Below are 23,596 nucleotides of genomic sequence, written 5' to 3'. Positions count from 1 at the left end.
GCAAGGGAGCTGGGCGCCTGCGTCACGGGGACAGCCTGACCCCTCGTCCCAGGTCAGGGACCTTGGCAGACTCTGTACTCTCAAGATGCTAACTGGACCCTACCGGAAGGTGAACACCGAGCTGAAGGTTACAAGGATGGGGCGCGTCGCTGAGGACACTCACCTGTTAGAAACCGGGGGTCTCTGAGCCAGTCGTCCGCATACACTGCGTACTGACTCAGGTACCTGCTCTGCAGGTAGCCGTTATAGGTGCAGAAGACGAACGCCAACAGGAAGACATACAGTGGTGTGGGCTTCCCTCCCCGGATCAGAAAGGGGAAAACCAAGGTCCTGCAGAGATAAGAAGTGTTTTTTTATAAAGCAACAATGATAAAGAATCTAATGTCTGCAATTCTGCTTTAAGTGTCTTAGATTTTTTCTTTTTTAAGTGTGATGATTTTCTTCATTGTCTTCTTGCAGCAATGATTAGATGTTTTCTTAACTGGCTCTTGGGCTTCCCTGCTGGCTCAGATGGTATAGAATCCGCCTGCAATGCAGGAGACCAGGGTTCAATCCCTGAGTCGGGAAGATCCCTTGGAGGAAGGCAGGGCAACCCACTCCAGTAATCTTGCCTGGAGAATCCCACGGACAGAGGAGCCCAGTGGGCTACAGTCCATGGGGTCACAAATAGTGGGACACGACTGAGCGCCTTTCACTTCACTACTGGCTATTCTATTACTACTATCTCTAATTGTCCCAGATGTCTTACAGAGCTTCCAACTGGAGGAGCTCAGCGCTGAATTACAGGTGTGCCGGAGCGGGGATGCTCTTAGCCCCGCAGCTGATCAGGGCAGGATCTGGGGGGGCCAGAGCTCTGGAATGGCTATGTCTTCCCAGTGAGTCTTCTTTGTCAGATTATCCCACTATATGCTAAAGATGTGTCACGTACCTTGTGTGCTATAATGAGAAACAGATTGAGAAGTTCTGTTCTAAGTGTCTTGGATTTTTAATCTTGACTTTTATATAAAAGTCATTCTTAGGAATACTTGCACAGATGAACTATATCTGTTGAAAGCAGAATTTCTAGTTAAAGACTTAACGGTGTTTCAATAATGTACACCACGGGGCAAAAATTCAGGGTTCTAGTTATGCAGAGTGTGAAACAGACACATGGGATGAGAGAAAACGGAAGGCTCCATCCTCCTAAAACCAGTGACTCGGTCTGGGCCAAGCTGTACGAGTTTGGGGACCACCGTTACGTTATCTGTCACCATGGTGATGGCTGGCATCTCCCTAGTGCCCACCATGGGCAAGGCCTCCCAGCTACCTGCACAGAGACACTGTCAGCACACTTGACAGAGGACACGGTTAAGACTCAGAGCGCTCCAGTGAAATGCCTAAGGTCATGGGCTACTGAGCGGCTGAATTTAAGTATACTTTGGCCACCTGATGCGAAGAGCCAACCCACTGGAAAAGACGCTGATGCTGGGAAAGATCGAGAGCGGGAGGAGAAGGGGACGATAGGGGATGAGATGGTTGGATGGCATCACTGACTTAGGGGATATGAATCTGAGCAAAGTCAGGGAGATAGTGAAGGACAGGGAAGCCTGGCGTGCCGCAGTCCATGGAGTCACAGAGAATCGGACATGACTTAATGACTGAACAACAACAACATTCGTGTTAGTCATTCAGTCGTGTCCGACTCTTTGTCACCCCGTGGGCTGCAGCCCACCAGGCTCCTCTGTCCATGGGATTCTCTAGGCAAGAACACTGGAGTGGGCTGCCATGTTTCCTTCTCCAGGGGATCTTCCCATCGCAGGGATTGAACTCGGGTCTCCTGCACTGCAGGTGGATTCAGCTTTCCTTGGCTGTACCGCACTGGGTTAGGTGCACATTGTTGTTTAGCTGCTCAGTTGTGTCCGACTTTGCAACCCCATGGACTGCAGCCCACCAGACTCTTCTGTCCATAGGATTCCTCGGATAAGAATACTGCAGTGTGTTGCCAGGCCCTCCTCCAGGGGATCTTCCCTTCCCAGGGATTGAACCCTTGTCTCCTGTGTCTCCTGCATTGGCAAGAGGATTCTTTACCACTGAGCCACCTGGGAAGCCCTTAGTGCACACCAGTTAAAGAGGGGAAAATAAAAGGACAAGAAGTTAGAAATGTAGGAAGAAAACAGGATGTAAAACTTTATACTGTGTTTGAGTTTTCTCTTTAAAATCAATACATCATACATTTAAAAGGGGGTCATCGATACATACCCTATAGCCCTTAGGGGGATAGTAAGAAATGATTTCAACAACTTTATGCCAACAGACTTGACAACATGGATGAAACAGACAAAATTCATAAAAGACAGAGGTGACCAAAACTGACCAAAGAAGAAAGCAACAACTTTAATCCCTCTATCAATGAAAAAGAATTCAGATGTAAGGAACTGTAGAAAAGCCAAAACTAGAGTCAGGGGAAGGGATTAGCTACAAAGAAGCGCAAAGGACATATATAGGGACACAACGTCCTATATCTGGATTGCGGTGATGACCACACAACCTGATCCAATCACCAAAGCTGATCAAGTGAAAATTTATTTACATAAACGATAGCTTGAAACGGGAAAGTGTACACACTTATTGTTTCCATTTTGGCCATCTACTCCGGGGTAAAAACATAAACGGCTGTTAACAGTAACGGCACAATAGTAGTACTATAGTGTCAATCTCCCCAGCAGTCTCACTCAACATCTCCGGAGGACTTTCCCATGAATCACAAGCAGGTTCTCATCTGGTGCAGCCACTTTCCCCAAAGGCCTTGTGTAAGTTTAGGGCCAAGTCTGAGCTGGACAGTAAGCGTCCACTGGGCAATGACATCATTGGTGGGGCAGCGATTTGCCTGGAAACTATAGTGCTGACAGTTCAGTTCAGTTCAGTCGCTCAGTCGTGCCCGACTCTTTGTGACCCCATGGACTGCAGCACACCAGGCCTCCCTGTCCATCACCAACTCCCGGAGTTTACTCAGACTCATGTGCAGTGCGTCGGTGATGCCATCCAGCCATCTCATCCTCTGTCGCCCCCGTGACAAGCCCCTCAGAAAGAACAGGGAGGGACTTTCCTGGTGGCCCAGTAAGGACTCCACGCTTCCAGTGCAGGGGGTGCAGGTTCGATCCCTGGGTGGGGAATTAAGAATCCCCAGGTATGTGTGTGCTCAACTGCGTCCAGCTCTTTCTGACCCTCTCTGCAGGCCCCTCTGTCCATGGGATTCTCCAGGCAAGAACACTGGAGTGGGCTGCGATTTCCTCCTCAGGGAATCTTCCCATCCCAGGGCTCAAACCTGCATCTCCTGCATTTGCAGGCAGATCCTTTCCCGCTGAGGCACCGGGGAAGCCCACGGGCTGTGTGGTCCACAAAAGAGAAGAGGCACTTCTCTCTGCACTGGGGAACCATGGCTCCTACCTGGGCAGACAGCTGGTAAGGCTGACTGGCACTGGGACGCAGGCTGACTGCAAACACTGACACTGCAAGACCAGGGCTCGGTCTTGATTGGGGGCGCCGGCACAGGCGCCCTTAGAAACAGGCAGGGGCTCTGAGGGGTTGCGATCAGGCCCTGTTGCCATGGTGCCTTTCTGCTTCTCCCGGCTTCTCAGCCAGGGCAGAGGGCCCCATGCTAGAGCCAGAGGAAGCGGCTGATGACAGAAGACAGACCGGTTCTCGGCCTGTTCCCGAGTGCCCAGACCTGAGAAGCACTGGGAATTAACTGATCTCATTTTCCAAGTCAGCTCAGAGGATTCCTCTATAGCCCGCCAGGCCCCTCTGTCCATGGGATTCTCCAGGCCAGAATGCTAGAGTAGGTGGCTCTTTCCTTCTCCAGGGGATGTCCCCGACCCAGGGATCGCACCCCGGTCTCCTGCATGGCAGGCGGACGCTTTACCGTCTGAGCTCCTGGCTGGCACCCGGTAAAGGTGGAACCTGAAGCTGCCTCTTGTTCTGCCTTCCTGCCCATCCCTCCTGGGTCACTAACGTTCTGTGACACCAATGTGAGTATGGATCAGGTGTCGGCAAACACAGCCACAGGGCCAAGTCCAGACCACCACCCGCTTTCTACTGCCTGGGAGCTAAGAGTGCTTTTTACATTTTTAAATAGTGTGTGTGTTAGGCAGGGGAGTGGGTCAAAAGACTATTCCATGACACATGAAAATTGTATGAAATTCAGATTTCAGTGTCTGTAAATAAAGCTGTACTGGAACACGGCCACGGGCCTCTGTTTACACCTCGTCTGGAGGGAGTTCAGTGGGCGTGACAGAACCTGCGTGTGGCAATGTTATCTCTTTGCACAGGGCTCGGTTGCTTGGTATTCTGGGACATGATGCAGGGATCCGCGTGCCTACCCGTCGAGTCAGAACAAGGAAAGCTGTTGGACTCTTTGTGCTTTGAAGGCAAGTGGAGTGTGGGCTGTTTGGTTACCGTGCGCACTCTGTCCAACTCTGTGCGACGCCACAGACTGTGTGGCCCCGCCAGGCTCCTCCGGCCGTGGGATTCTTCAGGCGAGAATACTGGAGTGGGTTGCCATTACTGCTCCGGGGGACCTTCCTGACCCGGGGAGTGAGCCCGACTCCTGCATCTTCTGCGTTGGAAGGTGGACGCTTTACCGAGCCAGTTGGGAAGCCCCTTTGAGGACTCCAGCAGCTGGCGAAGCATCTCTGGGGCTCACTGCCAGCACAGCGGTGGCAGACCAATGGAGGCCCGCACGGCCAGGCTTGGTGGTCATCGCAATGTCCCCAACTCATGGGAAAGCGGTGGTGAGAAAAATCAGAGAGTTTAAAACAGCGCCCCAGGGCAGAACTTCTTTTAAGAAAAGGAAGGAAACGAGGCTACGGCCTCAGGAAGCTACCAAGCAGTTTATTTTGTTAGCCTAGCAAGGAAAACCACCTAGACCAATGGTGAGTCAATTACTTGTAGGGGAAACACACCCAGGGAATATAATCTTGTGTAACATGATTATTAGCCTTTTGGGAAGAAGAGTGGCTTGCGGAGTGAGGACACCAGGAGTGACACTTGATAGTTCAAAACGGAGGCAGAAGATGGTGCAGGCGGGCAACCTTGGCGCCTGGTAAGTCCATGGACGTCACTGCAATGGCTCAGCTGTTTATTCCAGGGGTCGGTGCTGAGGCTGGAGTGGCCGAGGGCTCAGGCTCTCTAAATCAGGGGCCCTCAGCCCCTGGGGAATGGACCTGTTAGGAGCCGGGCTGCAGAGAAGGAGGTGAGTGAGTGATGCGTCATCTGTATTTACAGCTGCTGCCCCGTTAACTCACTTTACAGCCTAAGCTCTATCTCTGGTTAGATCACTGGTGCCTTTAGATTCTTATAACAGCTTGACCCCTACTGTGCTTCAATCATCCCCAAACTGTTCCCATGCTATCATCCCGGTCGCCGAGAAACCGTCCTTCATGAAACTGGTCGGTGATGACAAAAAGGCTGGGGTAGGCTGCTGTATACGGTGTGTGGGGAACAACCAAAGGTGAGGCTACTTTGAAAGAAGTTGAGCAAACACCTAGCTCAGTACAGTGGAATCTACAGTGGAATCTACTGAGATGTTGTAACTCATGGTGGTAAAAATGTGTGCGACAGACAAAATACAAATTTACCAAGCTTGTGAAAATTTCAGGCCTTTAAAGCTATCTGTTACACCAGCTCCCCTGGGGGCTCAGACAATAAAGAATCTGCCTGCAATGCAGGGGACCCGGATTTGATCCATGGCTTGGGAAGATCCCCTGAAGAAGGGAATGACAACCCACTCCAGTATTGCTGCCTGGAGAATTCCATGGACAGAGGAGCCTGGTAGGCTACAGTCCAAGGGGTCATAAAGAGTTGGACACAGTTGAGCAACTAAAACTTTCACTTCCTTATACCAGCAATTTGTTGTTGTTATTGTTGTTTAGTCACTAAGTCATGTCTGATTCTTCGTGGCCCCATGGACTGCAGCCTGCCAGGCTCCTCTGTCCGTGGGATTTCCCAGCCAAGAATACTGGAGTGGGTGGTCATTTCCTTCTCCAGGGTATCTTCCCCACCCAGGGATCAATCCCTCACCTGCACTGCAGGTGGATTCTTTACCACTGAGCCTCCAGGGAAGCCTCAAGTTAAATTTTATTCCCAACAACAACAACAACAACAAAGAATCCCATTCTTCTCATTACACCTCTATTACCAAAACTGCATTGAGGTATTGTATTTTGAATTCTCTCGACACAATTTCTGTGAACATTTGTTTCCTCTTAAGTCATAAATTCCTTCACCAAGGATCTTCCTTTGCTCTTTGGGCCAGAAAGCTGGGCAGACATACCTGGCCCTTTCCAGGGAAGTTCACAGACCTTAGTCCAGATCACAACAGCAGATCTAATCTGGACATGTCACCTGGGTTTTCTTAGAAAGCACTCTTGCCTGTGGCCCCAGCACTTGGGTTTTGGGCAGCCGCTGTGGTCTGGGGCTGGCTGGTGGCGGTGGGGACCGCACACACCTGTCCTGTTCCCTGGATGGCCAGGAGGGGCGCCCTGACCTCTGTGCCTGTGGAAGCCGGTCACAAATGACCTGGGGAAAGGATTTCTCTCTCTTTGGTCTCACGTGAAACGTCAGGAAAGGGGCCAGGGCTGGATACAGGGCCTTAGGCTGACACTGGTCTCTTCTGTTGCTCTCTGTCGTTGGAGGGCTCAGCAGCGACCCTGATGTCCACAAAATCAGGAGGCTGGAACACACTGTCCCGAGCAATGCCACCCAGGCCCACAGACCTCAGGAGGGAGCTGCATTGTCCTCCCCACCCTGTCCTTCCCCAGAGGCCGAGCACGTCCCCGGGGGCCGGCTGCCCTGGCTCAGAGGTCCTGGGGCCGGGGTCTTCAGCGACACTCAGATGCGACACGCTTTCCAGAGGGGAGCACCGTGCCCCCTTCCTGGCATCTTCTGGATGGTCTTTCTCCTTCTGGGTCATTTCCTTTTCCTTGGAAATCCATGCAGCAGCTGTCAGCAGTGTTTTCCTTTGACTTGGGCCAAGAGGAACCAGAATGGGTGGGGAGGGGCAGCTTCTGGACGTGGCTTTTCCTGAACCTTCCTCTAGACTTTGGAGGGACAAAAGCAGCTCAAGGTTGGCGGTGACACCAGCCATTTACCCGGGGGAAGGTCCAGGCTCAGACAGCAGGGGAGGCGGGCGCCTCTGCTGGGCGGACACAGCGCCTGCCAGGAGCCAGTTCTGGGACCCAGGTCATCCAGTTATGGAGCGTGTTTGTGTTCAAATGATCTCACACGCCGCCTCGCCCTTACCATTGCCTCTGGGACATGAACAGCACCCCTCGTGGGAAACAGGCACTAAGTCAGAGACTCAAAATTCCTTAGCACAGACATCATCTCTTGAGAAACCATGAAGCGCATCTTTGGAGAAATCAGGTTATAAAGCCATTTCCTCTTCTGCATACACAATTGCCAGGTCCCCAGGAGCTGGGAAGAAGAAATCCTGTTTCCTGCATCATCAGGAGGGGTGTGGGATTAAACCTGACACTTTGCTCCTCACTGTGTTACAGCTTGCTCGTTTTCTTTCTGTTCCGTGTCAAGAAAGAACATGGCCTTTCCGTAAAGTTCACGTTTGTAAGGCAGTCAGGAACACGGGCGAGCTTCATGACTGGGTGAACCTAAATCTCCGAGATGCTGGAATCCCTGGGGCGCTCTCATGGCTCGGGGCAGTTTGCGGTCCACCTCCTTTTGGGGGTGAGTTTATACGCTTAGACAGCAGAAGAGGACTTCTCATAGTTTCTGACAGAATGTTCTCAATAATCCCTAATCCTACATATGCCTTTAAAAAAAAAAAAACATGTCAGAACCATTACTATTAACCTAATGAAAAGATCAGGACCAGAGGCTCAGAGGAACATGGGGGAACTCTCTCCTGGGTGATAGAGAGAGACACCAGGAGGTGGCCGCCTCCACGGCAACATCCTGGGTGTGCCATCCGCCACATCCCGAGGGGTCAGCCAGAAGCAGGACCAGGCAGGGCTGTTTTTGTCTACTCACACTGCAGCACATTAGTCTTTAGAAGTCATCTTTATTTCTTTATTTCGTATTTCTACTAAGCTAGTACAGTACTTACGTTAAGTGACAGAAGTGGGATATAAGATTTTGTGTGCTTATATATCCGTGTTGTTATCTTGACTACTTAAGAAAAAATGATCCAAAACTTATAAAAAAACAATGAAGGAGGGACTTCCCTGGTGACCCAGTGATTAAGACTTCACTTTCTAATGCAAAGGGTGCAGGTTCGATCCCTGGTTGGGGAACTAAGATCCCACATGCCTTGGGGCTAAAAAAACCAAAACATAAAACAGAAGTGATATTGTAACAAATTCAATAAAGACTTAAAAAAAAATGGTCCACATTAAAACAACAACAACAACAAAAAAAAAACAGTGACAGAGACAGGAAAGAGATATCCCAAAATACCATCTATGTTATCTCTGAGGGGTGGAATTCTAGGTGGGTTTATTTTTGTTTCCTTGAATTCCTCTGCACTTTATAAGTTCTCTACAAGGAGCACCTATCTCAATTGCAGGTTCTTTTGCACACAATATGCAGACGAGTATTTTAAGCCCTGATCTCTAATACATTCAGAACAGACCTGATGAGAAATCTGATTTCTGGGAACCTGAAAAACTCAGGCAAAAACAAAGGTGGGAATGAAGACACAGATATAGAGCACAGAGTTATGGACAAGGTTGGGGGGGGGCGGGAGAGGGCAGGATGCATGGTGGGAGGGACCCGGATACATGCACACCGCCATATGTAAAATACACAGCCCATGGGAATCTGCTGACTCAGGGAACTCAAACTGGGGCTTTGTGACAACCAAGATGGGTGGGATGGGGAGAGGTGGGAGGGAGGTTCCAGGAGGAGGGGACACATGTTACCTATGGCTGATTCATGTTGATGTTTGGTAGAAACCAACACAATATTGTTGAAACCAACAACACGCTATAAAGAAAGCTGAGCACTGAAGAATTGATGCTTTTGAACTGTGGTGTTGGAGAAGACTCTTGAGAGTCCCTTGGACTGCAAGGAGATCCAGCCAGTCCATCCTAAAGGAAATCAGTCCTGAATGTTCATTGGAAGGACTGATGCTGAAGCTGAAACTCCAATACTTTCGCCACCTGATGCGGAAGAGCTGACTCATTGGAAAAGACCCTGAGCTGGGAAAGACTGAAGGCGGGAGGAGAAGGGGATGACAGAGGATGAGATGGCTGGATGGCATCAGTGACTCAATGGACATGAGTTTGGGTAAACTCCAGGAGTTGGTGATGGACGTGGAAGCGTGGCATGCTGCAGTCACAGGGTTGCAAGGAGTCGGACATGACTGAGTGACTGAACTGAACTGTGGGCTCAGCTGGTAAAGAGTTCACCTGCAATGTGGGAGACCTGGGTTTCATCCCTGGGTTGGGAAGATCCCCTGGAGAAGGGAAAGGCTCCAGTATTCTGGCCTGGAGAATTCCATGGACTACATAGTCCATGGGGTTGCAAAGAGTCGGACAGGACTGAGTGACTTAAATAAAAAAAGATCCCATGGACAGAGGAGCCTGTGGGCTACAGTCCATAGGGTCACAAAGGCTCAGACATGACTGAGCAACTAAGCATATATGTAAGCACAAGGCATGTATAACAGGAAAACACAGCAGAAAACTGAAGAAAGAGAAGGGCATACCAATCCCTCAGCCTTTGCCTTCTTTTGTGCCAAAGTACAGAGTGACAGAGTATTCTTTGTGTTTGCAGCCTCACCTCAAAAGGGCAAAATCCTTCTTTAAATACATATCTTTATTGCAGTTTAATCACTACAATCACTAAATTCCTTTCTTTTTACAGAAGGAAGGATAAACAAAAAGAACTGATCCAAATCTAGAAGTGCTGTAGATTACAGTGATGTCAAATTATTGAGAAAGAAGTGAAACAATTAATTATTAAAATTAACAACCATTCTCATTTAAACATTTGAAAGTGGTTAGCTCTACCATTTCCTAGTAAGTAGATAAGTAGATGCATGCTCAGTCATGTGTGACTTTGTGGCACCATGGACTGTAGTCTAGACGGCTCCTCTGTTCCTGGGATTCTCCAGGCAAGAGTACTGGAGTGGGTTGCCATCTACTCCTCCAGGGGATCTTCTTGACCCAGGAATTGAACCTGCATCTCCAGTATTGCAGGTAGATTCCCCGCCATTGACCCACTGAGGAAGCCCACCATTACCTAAGTTACTGCCAGATCACCCAAGTTGGCTACTTAGTGTTCCAAACTTGGGTTGGCGACCTTATAGGCTGCCCTGGGAGATGATGTCCAATCGCTTCTCTTTTGAGGGTCAAATCATTTGCTGAATGATTGTGTTATTTCCTATAGCAAGAAAACTGAACAAGAGTCTTCTCCAATGCCACAGTTCAAAAGCATCAATTCTTCGGTGCTCAGCTTCCTTTATAGTCCAACTCTCACATCCATACATGACCACTGGAAAAACCATAGATTTGACTAGATGGACCTTTGTTGGCAAAGTAATGTCTCTGCTTTTTAATATGCTGTTTAGATTGATCATAACTTTTCTTTCAAGGAGTAAGTGTCTTTTAATTTCATGGCTGCAATCACCATCTGCAGTGATTTTGGAGGCCCCCCCCCCAAATAAAGTCTCTCATTGTTTCCCCATCTATTTGCCATGAAGTGATGGGACAACATGCCATAATCTTAGTTTCTGAATGTTGAGTTTTAAGCTAACTTTTTCACTCTCCTCTTTCACTTTCACCAAGAGGCTCTTTTGTTCTTCTTCGCTTTCTGCCATAATGGTGGTGTCATCTGCATATCTGATGTTATTGATATTTCTCCCGGCAATCTTGATTCCAGCTTGTACTTCATCCAGTCCAGCATTTCTCATATAAGTTAAGTAAGCAGGGTAACAATATACAGCCTTGATGTACTCCTTTCCCTATTTGGAACCAGTCTGTTGTTCCATGTCCAGTTCTAACTGTTGCTTCCTGACCTGCATACTGATTTCTCAAGAGACAGGTCAGGTGGTCTGGTATTCCCATCTCTTTCAGAATTTTCCACAGTGTGTTGTGATCCACACAGTCAAGGGCTTCGGCGCAGTCAATAGGGCAGTAGATGTTCTTCCGGTATTCTCTTGCTTTTCTGATGATCCAACAGATATTGGCAATTTGATCTCTGGTTCCTCTGCTTTTTCTAAATCCAGCTTGAACATCTGGAAGTTCACAGTTCATGTACTGTTTGAAGCCTTGCTTGGACAATTTTGAGCATTACCTTGCAAGCGTGTGAGATGAGTACAGTTGTGCAGTATTTTGAACATTCTTTTGCATTGCCTTTCTTTGGGATTGGAATGAAAACTGACCTTCTCCAGTCCTGTGGCCACTGCTGAGTTTTCCAAATTTGCTGCCATGTTGAGTGCAGCACTTTCACAGCATCATCTTTCAGAATTTGAAATAGCTCAACTGGAATCCCATCACCTCCACTAGCTTTGTTCATAGTGATGCTTCCTAAGGCCCACTTGACTTCACATTCCAGGATGTCTGGCTCTAGGTGAGTGATCATACCATCGTGGTTATCTGGGTCATGAAGGTCTTTTTTGTACAGTTCTTCTGTGTATTCTTGCCACCTCTTCTTAATATCTTCTGCTTCTGTTAGGTCTATACCATTTCTGTCCTATATTGTGCCCATCTTTGCATGAAATATTCCCTTGGTATATCTAATTTTCTTGAAGAGATCCCTAGTCTTTCCCAATCTATTGTTTTCCTCTATTTCTTTGCATTGATGGCTGAGGATGGCTTTCTTATCTCTCCTTGCTATTCTTTGGAACTCTGTATTCAAATGGGTATATCTTTCCTTTTCTCCGTTGCCTATCCCTTCTCTTCTTTTCACAGCTATTTATAAGGCCTCCTCAGACAACCATTTTGCCTTTTTGCATTTCCTTTTCTTGGGAATGGTCTTTATCACTTCCTCCTGTACAATGTCGAGAACCTCTGTCCCTAGTTCCTCAGGCACTCTATCAGATCTAATCCCTAGAATCTATTTGTCACTTCCACTGCATAATCTAAGGGAAAACCTTGTGCGCACCAGGACCTAAGAAAAAGGAACAGTGACCCCACAAGAGACTGACCCAGACTTGCCCATGACGGTCCAGGAGTCTCCAGCGGAGGTGGTGGCCTGCTGCAGGGTTGGGGGCACTGAGTGTAGCAGTGCGGGCATGGGACCTTTTTGAAGGAGGTCACCGTTATCTTTATTGCCTCCACCATAGTTTGGCTTCAGGTCAAATAACAGGGAGGGAACACAGCCCCTCCCATCAACAGAAAATTGGATTAAAGATTTACTGAGCATGGCCCTGCCCATCAGAACAAGACCCAGTTTTCCCCTCAGTCAGTCTCTCTCATCAGGAAGCTTCTATCAGCCTCTTATCCTTCTCCATCGTTCTGACAAAATGTAGTCCACTGGAGAAGGGAATGGCAAACCATGAACAGTATGAAAAGGCAAAATTACAGGATACTGAAAGAGGAACTCCCCAAGTCAGTAGGTGCCCAATATGCTACTGGAGATCAGTGGAGAAATAACTTCAGAAAGAATGAAGGAATGGAGCCAAAGCAGAAACAACACCCAGTTGTGGATGTGACTGGTGATAGAAGCAAGGTTCGATGCTGTAAAGAGGAATATTGCATAGGAACCTGGAATGTCAGGTCCATGAATCAAGGCAAATTGGAAATGGTCAAACAGGAGATGGCCAAGAGTGAACGTCGACATTCTAAAAATAAGCGAACTAAAACGGACTGCAATGGGTGAATTTAACTCAGATGACCATTATATCTACTATTGTGGGCAAGAATCCCTTAGAAGAAAGTAGCCATCATAGTCAACAAGAGTCAGAAATGCAATACTTGGATGCAATCTCAAAAACGACAAAATGATCTCTGTTCGTTTCCAAAGCAAACCATTCAATATGACAGTAATCCAAGGCTATGCCCTGACCAGTAATGCTGAAGAAGCTGAAGTTGAATGGTTTTGAAGACCTACAAGACCTTCTGGAACAAACACCCAAAAGAGATGTCCTTTTCTTTATAGGGGACTGGAATGTAAAAGTAGGAAGTCAAGAAACACCTGGAGTAACAAAGGCAAATTTCGCCTTGGAGTTCAGAATGCAGCAGGACAAAGGCTAATAGAGTTTTGCCAAGAGAACACACTGGTCACAGCAAATTCCCTCTTCCAACAACACAAGAGAAGAGTCTACACATGGATACCACCAGATGGGCAACACTAAAATCAATTGATTATATTCTTTGCAGACAAAGATGGAGAAGCTCCATACAGTCAGCAAAAACAAGACCAGAAGCTGACTGTGGCTCAGATCATGAACTCCTTATTGCCAAATTCAGACTTAAATTGAAGAAAGTAGGGAAAACCACTAGACCATTCAGGTATGACCTAATTCAAATCCCTTATGATTATACAGTGGAAGCCGAGCCACAGGGGAAGCCCACGAATACTGGAGTAGGTAACCTATCCCTTCTCCAGCAGTTCTTCCCAATCCAGGAATCAAATGCAGGTCTCCCGCGTTGCAGGCAAAGTCTCTACCAACTGAGCTATCAGAGAAGTTCATGGGATTATCCAGGCAAGAATCCTATAACTGGTTGTCATTTCCTTCTCCAAGGGATATTCCAGACCCAGGGATCAAACCCTCGTCTCCTCCGTTGGCAGGCAAGTTCTTTACCAGTGGTGCCATCTGGGAAGCCCCTCGTGTGTTGAGTGTTAGCTGCTCAGTTGTGTCCGATGCTTAGCGACCCCGCGGACTGTGGCTCACCAGGCTCCCCTGTCCACGGGATTTCCCAGGCCAGAATACTGGAGTGGGTTACCGCTGCCTTCTCCAGCGGATCTTCCTGACGCGGGGATTGAATCCAGGTCTCCTGTGTTGCAGGGGATTCTTTTTTTTAGTATATGTGCTGCCGAAGCCAGCACTGCAGGGGATTCTTAACCATCTGAGCCCCAGGGAATCCCCGGAAGTCCCTTACGACACCTTTAAAAGAGAGGCTGACCGAGGCTCTGCCCAGGTCATTAACGGATTCCAGCAGGAGGGAAGCTGGACCTCAAGCTGGTGACGTGCTTTGAGGGGCCGCCATGACGGGTGACAACAGAACCAAGACCCCACAGGGTCGCAGACCTGGCTGAGCGCATGCCTTGGGGTGGGTGTCTGAGAGTTGCACTCTGGGGCTTGGGGGTGGGGCGGGGCGCGTGTGGCCCCCTTCCTCTGTGGCTTCAGGGTAAGGGCGGTAACTGGGGGCCCCAGTGGCAAACACACAGCCCTGCGCTCCAGTGGGACTCGGTTTCGGACTACCGTTACACAGAAGAGCTGATGAAGAGATGATGCAGTGAGTCGCTCACTGACCGCCCAGTGGGAATCAGTGACACAGGCGCCCTGGGTTCGGGTCACCCCGAGTCTCCGCTTGGCTCGACAGAAAGCGGAACAGGAGCTGAGACGGGGTTGAGGGTGCCACCCCAGGACCCCGGTGCGGAGAGGCTCTGAGCAGACCTGATAACAGAAAGCGGCTCATTTCCAGCACGCACGTGCCTGGGGTGAGCAGGAGAAAGGTCGAACTCTGCATACAAACAAAACCCAGGGCGGTGTGACAAGGTGTGGACAGTGCTCTCTGGACTCAGACGCCTGAGATCAATAGCTGACCTCCACGCTGACCCCATGCAAGGGCCACTGGCGCAACGACATGGTTTGCCACGGATTAAAAAAAATGCCCACAAACATCCTTGTCCATCCCCGGGGGTCAGGGCCTTGATGCGCTCTGTCTGACAGCTGTTCCCTGCCCCGCTCCTCAGCAGGCCTGCCCCGCTGTCCCCGGCTCTCCTCCACAAAGTCCTGTTGATTTTACCCTTGTACTTAGCAAAAGTACAAGAGTTTCTCTCATCCTCACCGATGTCTTAAGAGACCGTCTTGCCTCCATCTACAAGCCCACCAATGAGCAGGGAGTCAGTGGATCCTCAGACAGGTGTGCTAAAGGAAGATTATAAAAACATGCGGGCAGACACCCCTTCCCACAGACCACGGGAAGCCCCTCCACCTGGCTCTGCTTCTTCACGATGCTAATGCTCCCCTAGGGCAGGGCCCTGCCCTCCTCCAGGGTCAGCCCACAACCCAGCCCAGGGCCTCGGCAGATGGCCACCAAGTTCTGGAAGTTGCTGCCCACTCGGGCTTGCATATCCCAAGCACGTGTCCCAATTCCTGTGGTTTTCGTTTCTTCTGCCACCAGTTTGACTCAGGGTGGGATTCACACAGCCTCCCTTGTTACTGAGTCTGGGCTGGCCGGCAGCGCCCCGACAAAGGGGGGGCGAGAGACGCCTCCCGGCTGGCTGGATGCTTTGGGACGAGCTCTCAGTCCCTTCTGCACTCCTGCTCCTGTCCACTTCCTCTGGTAATCAACAGCCTGGGGCTGATCAAACGGAGGCCCCTACTTCCTCAGAGGCACACCCCCTGCTGGGGCCAATCTGCTCTTGTTATCAGGGCCAAGCTGAGCAGATCTGGTCTAAAATTTGGCTATAAAACTATAACCATAGAAAAATACAATTTTTGACAATGTGGTCACAATATTTTTTAACTCCAGAGAAAGCTTGATGAAAAAAGTTCTCTCTTTAAGAATTCTTGCCCTGAGGAAATAATTCCTCCCATACCTTTAGACCAGAGCTCTCTGGATCACTTATATAGACCATCTCTAATTCCTGAAACCAAAAGGAAAAAAAGGGGAACAGCCTTTTAAAATATTACTCCAACTATTTTTACAATTAGTGTGCTTTGTATTGTGATATCTGATTCATAACTAAGTTTGGAAACATAATTTTGTTATCCATTTATTTGGATAAATGTATGTCTCAGGGTGTTTCTTTGTTTTTTAGATAATATTGCTGATTGCCGAGATCAGTGTGTAAATGAGGTTTAATCTAACTGGCTTTAAAAAAAAAAGTGGGCGCTTACAATTCAAATAATTCTAAATACAAGAGAAATTAACCTAAATGAATTTCAGGTTCATGTGAACTGGGAAATATTCAGTATTAAATACCTGATATTAATGTTTGTTTGTTGATCTAAATAATGTACACATGTCTAAGAGTAACTAACAATAAGCTGAATATTTTCACTGTAGCTAGGTTTAATACAAGTTAAATATTATTATATGTGCTATAAGTTTATCAGCAAGGAAATTCCCTCAAGTGAAAAAACTTCTTAAAAATGCAAATGAGATATGAGCCTTTAGATAGACTCTATTAAGAATAATTATGCTTTAGGAATGTCTGTCTGAAATAGTCTCTGCAGACTGGGGTAACTTGAACTTCTAAGGGTTGTGCTTAACTAAGTGTTGGAAGTCTATTGAATAGCTAAGTCATTTTCCAAATAAAATAATATTTTGAAACATTTACTACTGAACACTAATCTCTTACAGAGAAACTAAAGTGATTTGGGATTAAAAATGAATGATGTTTGGTGCCATCCTAAAACGTTCTAAGAAAGCAAAGGTTTTAGAAATTATTAGTGCTATCTATGCTCACTGATCTATAAAATGCTCATATAAAAGTCAATTCTTAGTTGCTTAAGGGAAGTAGGAAGTGTGTTTTCACTAAAGAAGGTATGAGGAATGGAATGGCATTTTGTGACGCAAAAAGGAAGTAAGCCTGACTCACAGGTGGCTTTCTAGGATGGAAGAACACAGTGATAGGTACAGAAAATGATAAGGTTTGTGACAAATGAACCATGAGCAAAGAGTCTTGTACATGGTTAGGACTAAGTTTAAAATAAAGTTAATTTTATCTTTTAAATAAAGTAAGCTGGTGCGAATTTCGCTTTTCTGTTTAGAGGACACCTTTTCTTCAGATGTTGAACTGCCTATGATAATAGTTTTAAATTTTAGTTTCTTTATCTCTTAAATGATTCTGAAATCCCTTATTGTTACTTTGGCTAAGTGAATAGAATTGTTTCACAGTGAACTATAATCCCATTTGACTCAGTCTTCTAAACCTTTTTGATACTTGTTGACAAAGCTTCCTAAATCATTCTAATGAAGAAGATTTCTAGCTAACCTTGGGATGCTTCAGAGGGCCCCTGAAACATCCCAAAGAGAGATATTATACTAATTAGGTTCATTTTGTTACAGAATTACATGGGGGAGTATTGTCAAGTGAACAAACAAGTCTCAGGTTATATTGTACGGTAACTGTTACTAATATAGATGTCCTAGAAACTGTGTGGAGTTCCTAAAATTCTGATATGTTTGGGTGTAATGTTATCAGGCATAATTCTAGTTACTATCTCAAAATATTGTCATAGCACTAACCAAGTTTTGGAAAAATGCTTCCTCTTCAAGAAGATTTATAGAAAGGACTTTTGGATAAATATCAGTTTCTGAACTGGGTAAGGATTCTAGTGGAAAACCTGATGACTTCACAAAGGTTAACAAAAAGACTGGTGAATATGCTTACGGTTTCTATCTGAAAAATTACTGATTTGAATCTGTGTTTTCCAGGTGTAAGAAAAAAAAGAAAAACCTTCTTCTCAAAGTAATTATGACAGTAATTTGGCAAAATTATATTTTATAAACAAACAGAAACATTTATCTTTTCTATCTGAACCCTCCATATACTAGAAGCTCTTAGTTTCTGGTAACTTTATCAGATAAGTTAGGAAGCTTATCTCAATAACAGGTATGGGAATCTCAAAGGTATTCTGGAGACCTTGAGAAGGGAGGAACTTACTTAGATCTGTTAGGCAAAATCTGTGATAAGCCTTTGGCAAAGCATCTACCAACGTGGGAGACCCGGGTTCAAACCCTGGGTTGAGGAGATCTCCCGGAGAAGAAAATGGCACCCCACTCCAGTATTCTGGCCTGGAAAATCCCATGGATGGACGAACCTCGTAGGCTACAGTCCATGGGGTCACAGAGAGGAGGACACGACTGAGCAACTTCTTTTTTCTTCTTCCTAGCCCTGAAAGGTTTTATTTTAAAAGTTCAGTCTGAGACTCTATAAAAGTCTCAGCAAAGCAAAAAAGTCTATGATCAATTATGGTTATGTAAGTCCTCAGGCCAAGTTTATCGAGACCAGCCCTTTATTACAAACAGGTCTTAATTTGGTTATATTTGGTAAAAATGATGGTGATTTTAGGGAGAAGTAGATGTTCCAATGAATGTTAAATCTTAGCTTGTTAATGGAGGTCTGTATCTGCTAAGACTCACTTCCTGGATAGTTCTTTGCTGTTAGGGTATATTAATGTAAAATTTAATTGAATTACTAAAGGACACTCTAGGGTAGTTTCTGAAGCTTATCTCAGTAATCTGTCTTTGGATGAAGATCAGATGCCTCACGCATGACCTGCAACCAAGACTGGAAGAAGACATAGTTTAAGGAACTCTCTCCAACCTGGATGAAAGAACCTTTCTATCAGGTACTCTAAACTAACTCATGCCCAGTGAAACCGAAGGGAAATTGACTCTTGGGTTAACTCCCACTTCCAAAGGCCCCTAAGCTGGACTGGTCTGCTGACCAGAGACGCCTGCTGACCTCAAACTCACCTTAAAACAATGCTCAAACAGAGGAAATTACACTCCACTAGGACGAGAAGAAGAGGACATCAGAAGTAGACAGCTTGCCCAAGATGCTTATCTGACTTGTATGATCATTTATAACGTCTTCTTGATTCCTTGGACCTATGCCTATCAATCAAACACTTTCTATCACGGACATGAGTCAATGCTAGTTTAAAACTCAATCCAATTGTTGGGTTGTGGCCAATTACCTGTGTCTAGTACTTCTGGGTTACCTTGATGGATTTCTGCTCTCTAGGGCTCTGATTGGATACCCGCTAGGAAATTTATTTTAGATGAATGTTCAGTCCTGTTTTGTCTATTCATGATATTACTAGATGGGATCCTCTCACCTGGTCAATTAATAATATCTGTTATGATGCTGGCCATACACTTAAGTTTTCTCTAATGGTCACTCAAACTCAGTTGGAGTGACAAGCTAAGTCTCTATAAAAAATTAACCTCTCATCTATTAAAAGGAAAACTCTCACAGTTATGGGGTCGATCTACATGGTTAATACCAGACTATGGTCATTTTAGTTTAAAAGCTCCTCTATGTTGGGAAGGCTTAAATCATACTAAAAATAACCAACCTGGTAATTATGAGACAAGACTGGGTGTTTTATGAACTATGTCTATTATTACTATTAGAGAGAGTGATTGGTATGGAACTCAGAGGGTTTGTGGCACTAATTTATGGCCATCACATCTACAGGGATCGATACGAAGGTGTAGCCTGGGATTCCCATGAATTTAAGGTCATACACGTTAACAAATTAGAGGTAACCCCAACCAATCTACCATTGGTATGATCCCATTGGGTCAAGGATCTGTATTCTACTGGTATGACCATTTAGGGGTGTGTGTGTGTGTGTGTGTGTGTGTGTGTGTGTGTGTGTGTGTGTATGACCATTTAGGGGTGTGTGTGTGTGTGTGTGTGTGTGCGCAATTGTGCACACGTGCCTTCAATGAGGTTAAAGGATGTAATTGGCCATATCTAAGCCTTAACACGGAGAAGGCAACGGCATCCCACTCCAGTACTCTTGCCTGGAAAATCACATGGACAGAGGAGCCTGGTGGGCTGCAGTCCATGGGATCACAAAGAGTCAGACATGACTGAGCGACTTCACTTCCACTTTTCACTTTTATGCATTGGAGAAGTAAATGGCAACCCACTCCAGTGTTCTTGCCTGGAGAATCCCAGGGACGGGGTCGCACAGAGTCGGACACGACTGAAGTGACTTAGCAGTAGCAGCAGTAGCAAGCCTTAACAACTTTCATAAGCTTTAAATGATAGTAATCGGGCTATTAGTCTACTGAATTCTGAGCTCTCTATGATGAAAAAGGCAGTGCTACACAAACACATGGCCCTTGACATCCTTACAACATTTCAGGGAGGCCCCTATGCCATAATTCAAACTGAATGCTACGTTTTTATACCTGATGAATTCTCTAATATAACACATTTGGTGAACCATATGAAAAGTCAGGTTTCTGCTTTAAGTGACCCATTCCCTAGTCTTGATGATCTTTTTAAAAAAAAAAAAACTGGTTTGCTGTGGGAGGCTCATGGCTAAACTATTTACTTTTAATTCCACTAATGTTATTAACTATACCATTTGCATTTTGCTTGTTTCACAGGATTATTATTTCTTGTATTACCAGGTATATGACTGAGCCTCCAATGAAATTGATGACTAGACTTGAAGCAGTTGATCAAACGTATAGCTCGATATACAATCAATGATAGTAATAGTGTAACTCTAGGTATTTTCATGCAATGAGAGGGAATACCTTCCTGGGCCATAACTAGAAGACAGGTGTCCCGACATCTTTGTCTATTAAGACCTGGTCCAGTAATAGCACACTGGTTTTGGCTTATCAGCAAAAACCTTCTTCAGAACTGGGAACGAGCCTTCCCACCAAGGCAGGACAAAATGGTTATGAAATGCACCCCCCCCCCCCAAATGTAGCCAGATTTATGACCACAAGGGAGAAGTGTCAATTACAAATTGGCACTTACCAAGATCACTGCCATCTGCCTGCAGGGAAATTGAACACCAGGCTGCTATAGCTATTGACCTTGAACAACCCGTGAGGGAGTTCAGGGTGGAGTGAGGCACTCTGTGCTCCAGAGAATCTGGTGGGACAGGTCTTTAGATAGTTGGATGTTTTTAGGAACAGATTTTATGATCGCAATCTTTGCATCTCCTCATACTAGAGAAAGCACTAAATCCCTTCATGGTGACATCAGATCATCATGACTAACAAACACCTTTTGTAAAACGAGTGCTTCATGGCATTGAACTCCCCCTTCACCGAAACCTTATACACTGACTTCCCCCCACTACCGCTTTGGAGCATCTCTCAGAGCTATCTGAGACGCTGCCTCCTGGGCTACTTTCTTCATTTTGCCCCAAATAAAACTTCACTCGCAACTCTCAAGTTGTACATCTTTTTTTAGTTGACAGTGCTCACTGACTTAGGTCAAATGACCGTTGAATAAATTAGCTGCTTGGGTAGAATGGAAGATGTTTATCTCTTCTGTTTGGAAAACTTGTTGTTCAGTTGCTCAGTCAAGTCTGACTCTTTGCAACCCATGGACTGCAGAACACCAGGCACCCCTGTCCTTCATCATCTCCTGGACTTTGCTCAAGTTGGAAAGTTTGGAAAACGTAAATGTCCCCAAATCACCCAGGTGACGTCTACAGTAGCATGAACAACTGTGGGCGGCAGCCTCGCTGTGAGGTTTCCTCTCTTCATGAACGAAATTACTGGCCAGGTTTAAGTGCTGCAAGTCATCGCTCGGCTCCCTGTTTTGGTTTGGACTTATGGCAAACTTGGGCTTCCCTGGCGGCTCAGAAGTAAGGAATCTGCCCGCAATGCAGGAGACCTGGGTTCAGCCCCTGGGTCGGGAAGATCCCCTGGAGACGGGAATGGCTACCCACTGCAGTATTCTTGCCTGGAGAATTTCATGGACAGAGGAGCCTGGCGGGCTACAGTCCATGGGGTCACCAAGAGTCGGATGTGACTGGGAACACACTGATGAGTCTGTTAGCGAGCTTGCTTACTGGGATTCTCTAGGACTGTCAGGTACAGAGCACTCAGAAAGACTTCGTGGAGCACTGACTGCCCATTTCCAGTGTCTACTTAAAACTTAAAAGCAGATTGGGATGCAGCTGCCCAGGGGCTCAAAAGAGTCTCAGAGACATCCGCACTGACGTCTTCTACTGCTCTGTGAAGTGGGTGTCCTAAGGTGGGACCCATAACCAGAGAGGTCAAGTAACCTGCCCACGTTCCCAAAGCAGTTGAGCTCAGGTCTCTGACGTGCAGAGAACACCCCTTTTAACTGGGCAGCCTTTAGAAGTCTGAATACAAATTTTCAAATTTTGATTTTAAGTTTTCGAGCAGTCATTTGGTTTAGCTATGCAAAAGTGTGGAAGTGTTAGTCGCTTAGTTGTGTCCGACCCTTTGCGACCCTATGGACTGTAGCTCACCAGGCTCCTCTGTCCATGTGGATTCTCCAGGCAATACTGGAGTAGGTTGCCATTCCCTTCTCCAGGGGATCTTCCCCATTCAAGAATCGAACCCAGCTCTCCTGCAATGCAGGCAGATTCTTTACCAGATGAGCCCCCAGGGAAGCCCTTAAGCTGTGCAAAAGTCAAAACCTAGGACCTGGAGAGAGTCCCAACTTGTTACAGACCTGAAGAGTACAGACACAGCCATTGAGCCTTCTTCACAAAAACCAAACATCTGGAAGTCAGCTTAAAGACCTTAGGTGTGTTTACTGCTTATTTCTTGGAAGGCTGCTTCCACAGTGCTGGGGGCACCTGCCTATACTGTAGTGAGAAAGTGCCTGAATGTGACCCATTCAGTAGTTGTAGGAAACCAGTCCCCCAAGGTGCAAGTGATCATCTGATTGGGAGAGACAATCCTCCACCCTCAACAAAGAGTCCACGACGGACTAGAAAAGTAGGAAAAGGGAGCTGTGGGAGAGAGAGCAGAGCGCAAGGAGAGGCGCCAGGCCCTGGTGCACAGGTGCGGGGAGCCGGCCCGGGGCGGCGCGAAGAAGGGGGCGCACGAACCCGGGGCGGCGGGGAGAAGGGGGCGCACCAGGGGCGGCTGGGGGAAGCGCGGAGCCGCCCGCTCTTACCGTTGGGCATAGTGGACCAGGAACATGGCCAGGAGGATGCAGTTGGGCCAGCGGTTGAGGCGCTCGGCCGGCGCGCCCGCGCCCGCGCAGGCGAGGAGCGGCAGGGCCAGCGAGGGCAGCTCCTGCATCACCCAGGCGGCCCGCGCTGGCAGCCCGAAGGCGGAGCCGGGCGACGAGTAGCGCCCGTAGGGCGAGCCCCGCAGCTTCAGCAGCATATAGCACACGACGCCCAGGGCGCATTCCAGGTAGGCAAGCGCGTCCAGCAGGAACCGTTCGGCCAGCTCCATGGTGGGGGACTGCAGGCGTGCTCCATGGCCCGGCGGCTGCGTCGGGCCACATATAGGGCGGCGGCGGCTGCGGGCGGGGTGTTGTGGGGGGCGGGAGGCGCGGTTACCTGAGGCCGGCGCCCGCTGTCAAAGCCCTGGGCCCGGATCCGCCCCGTGCGGGCGGCCCCGGAGCCACGCGCCACCCGTCTCTTTAGTCCTGGGTGCGCGCCGAGGACGGGGTGGGGCGCCCGCTTGCCACGCCCACACGGCCAGAGCCCCGCCCACTCCAGGCCCTCCCCCACCTTCTCACCAGTCCTGAGTGCGCGCCGGAGACCCGCCTTGCCCACGCGCCTAGAGCCCCGCCCACCAGGCCCCCGCCCTCTAGGCCCCGCCCATTCCGGGCACTCCCTGACAGTCTACCTAGTCCTGGGTGCGCGCCGAGGACGGGGCGGGACTCCCGCCCGCCCCGCCCACGCGGCTAGAGCCCTGCCCACCAGGCCCCCGCCCACTCCGGGCCCTCCCCGACCGAGCGTCGTCGCCGCGGTGCGCACGCGCGACCTCGGGCTGTCCGC

The 23,596-nt window shown here is 47.8% G+C and overlaps 1 protein-coding gene across 4 annotated transcripts in view; it reads right to left on the bottom strand.

The window, feature by feature from the left end:
* Positions 1 to 23,373, bottom strand: part of SRD5A1 (steroid 5 alpha-reductase 1) — a 44,868-nt gene extending 21,495 nt beyond the window's left edge. The window contains exons 1-2 of one of the 4 annotated variants that reach the window (XM_070476459.1): positions 22,759 to 23,373; positions 164 to 330 (exon numbers count right to left, since the gene is read on the bottom strand). In XM_070476459.1, the coding sequence (XP_070332560.1) occupies positions 164 to 330; positions 22,759 to 23,045 (454 nt within the window). In that variant the 5' untranslated portion in view covers positions 23,046 to 23,373. The remainder of the gene's footprint in view (positions 1 to 163; positions 331 to 22,758) is intronic. The other 3 variants (XM_070476460.1, XM_070476461.1, XM_070476458.1) reach the window with 3 other exon arrangements.
* Positions 23,374 to 23,596: the final 223 nt, after the last annotated feature.

Source organism: Odocoileus virginianus, chromosome 14 (genome assembly GCF_023699985.2).
Source record: "Odocoileus virginianus isolate 20LAN1187 ecotype Illinois chromosome 14, Ovbor_1.2, whole genome shotgun sequence".
In the NCBI taxonomy this organism is placed as follows: Eukaryota; Metazoa; Chordata; class Mammalia; order Artiodactyla; family Cervidae; genus Odocoileus; species Odocoileus virginianus.
Note: the sequence above shows the minus strand (reverse complement) of the source record. Positions and strands in the feature narration are given on the sequence as shown.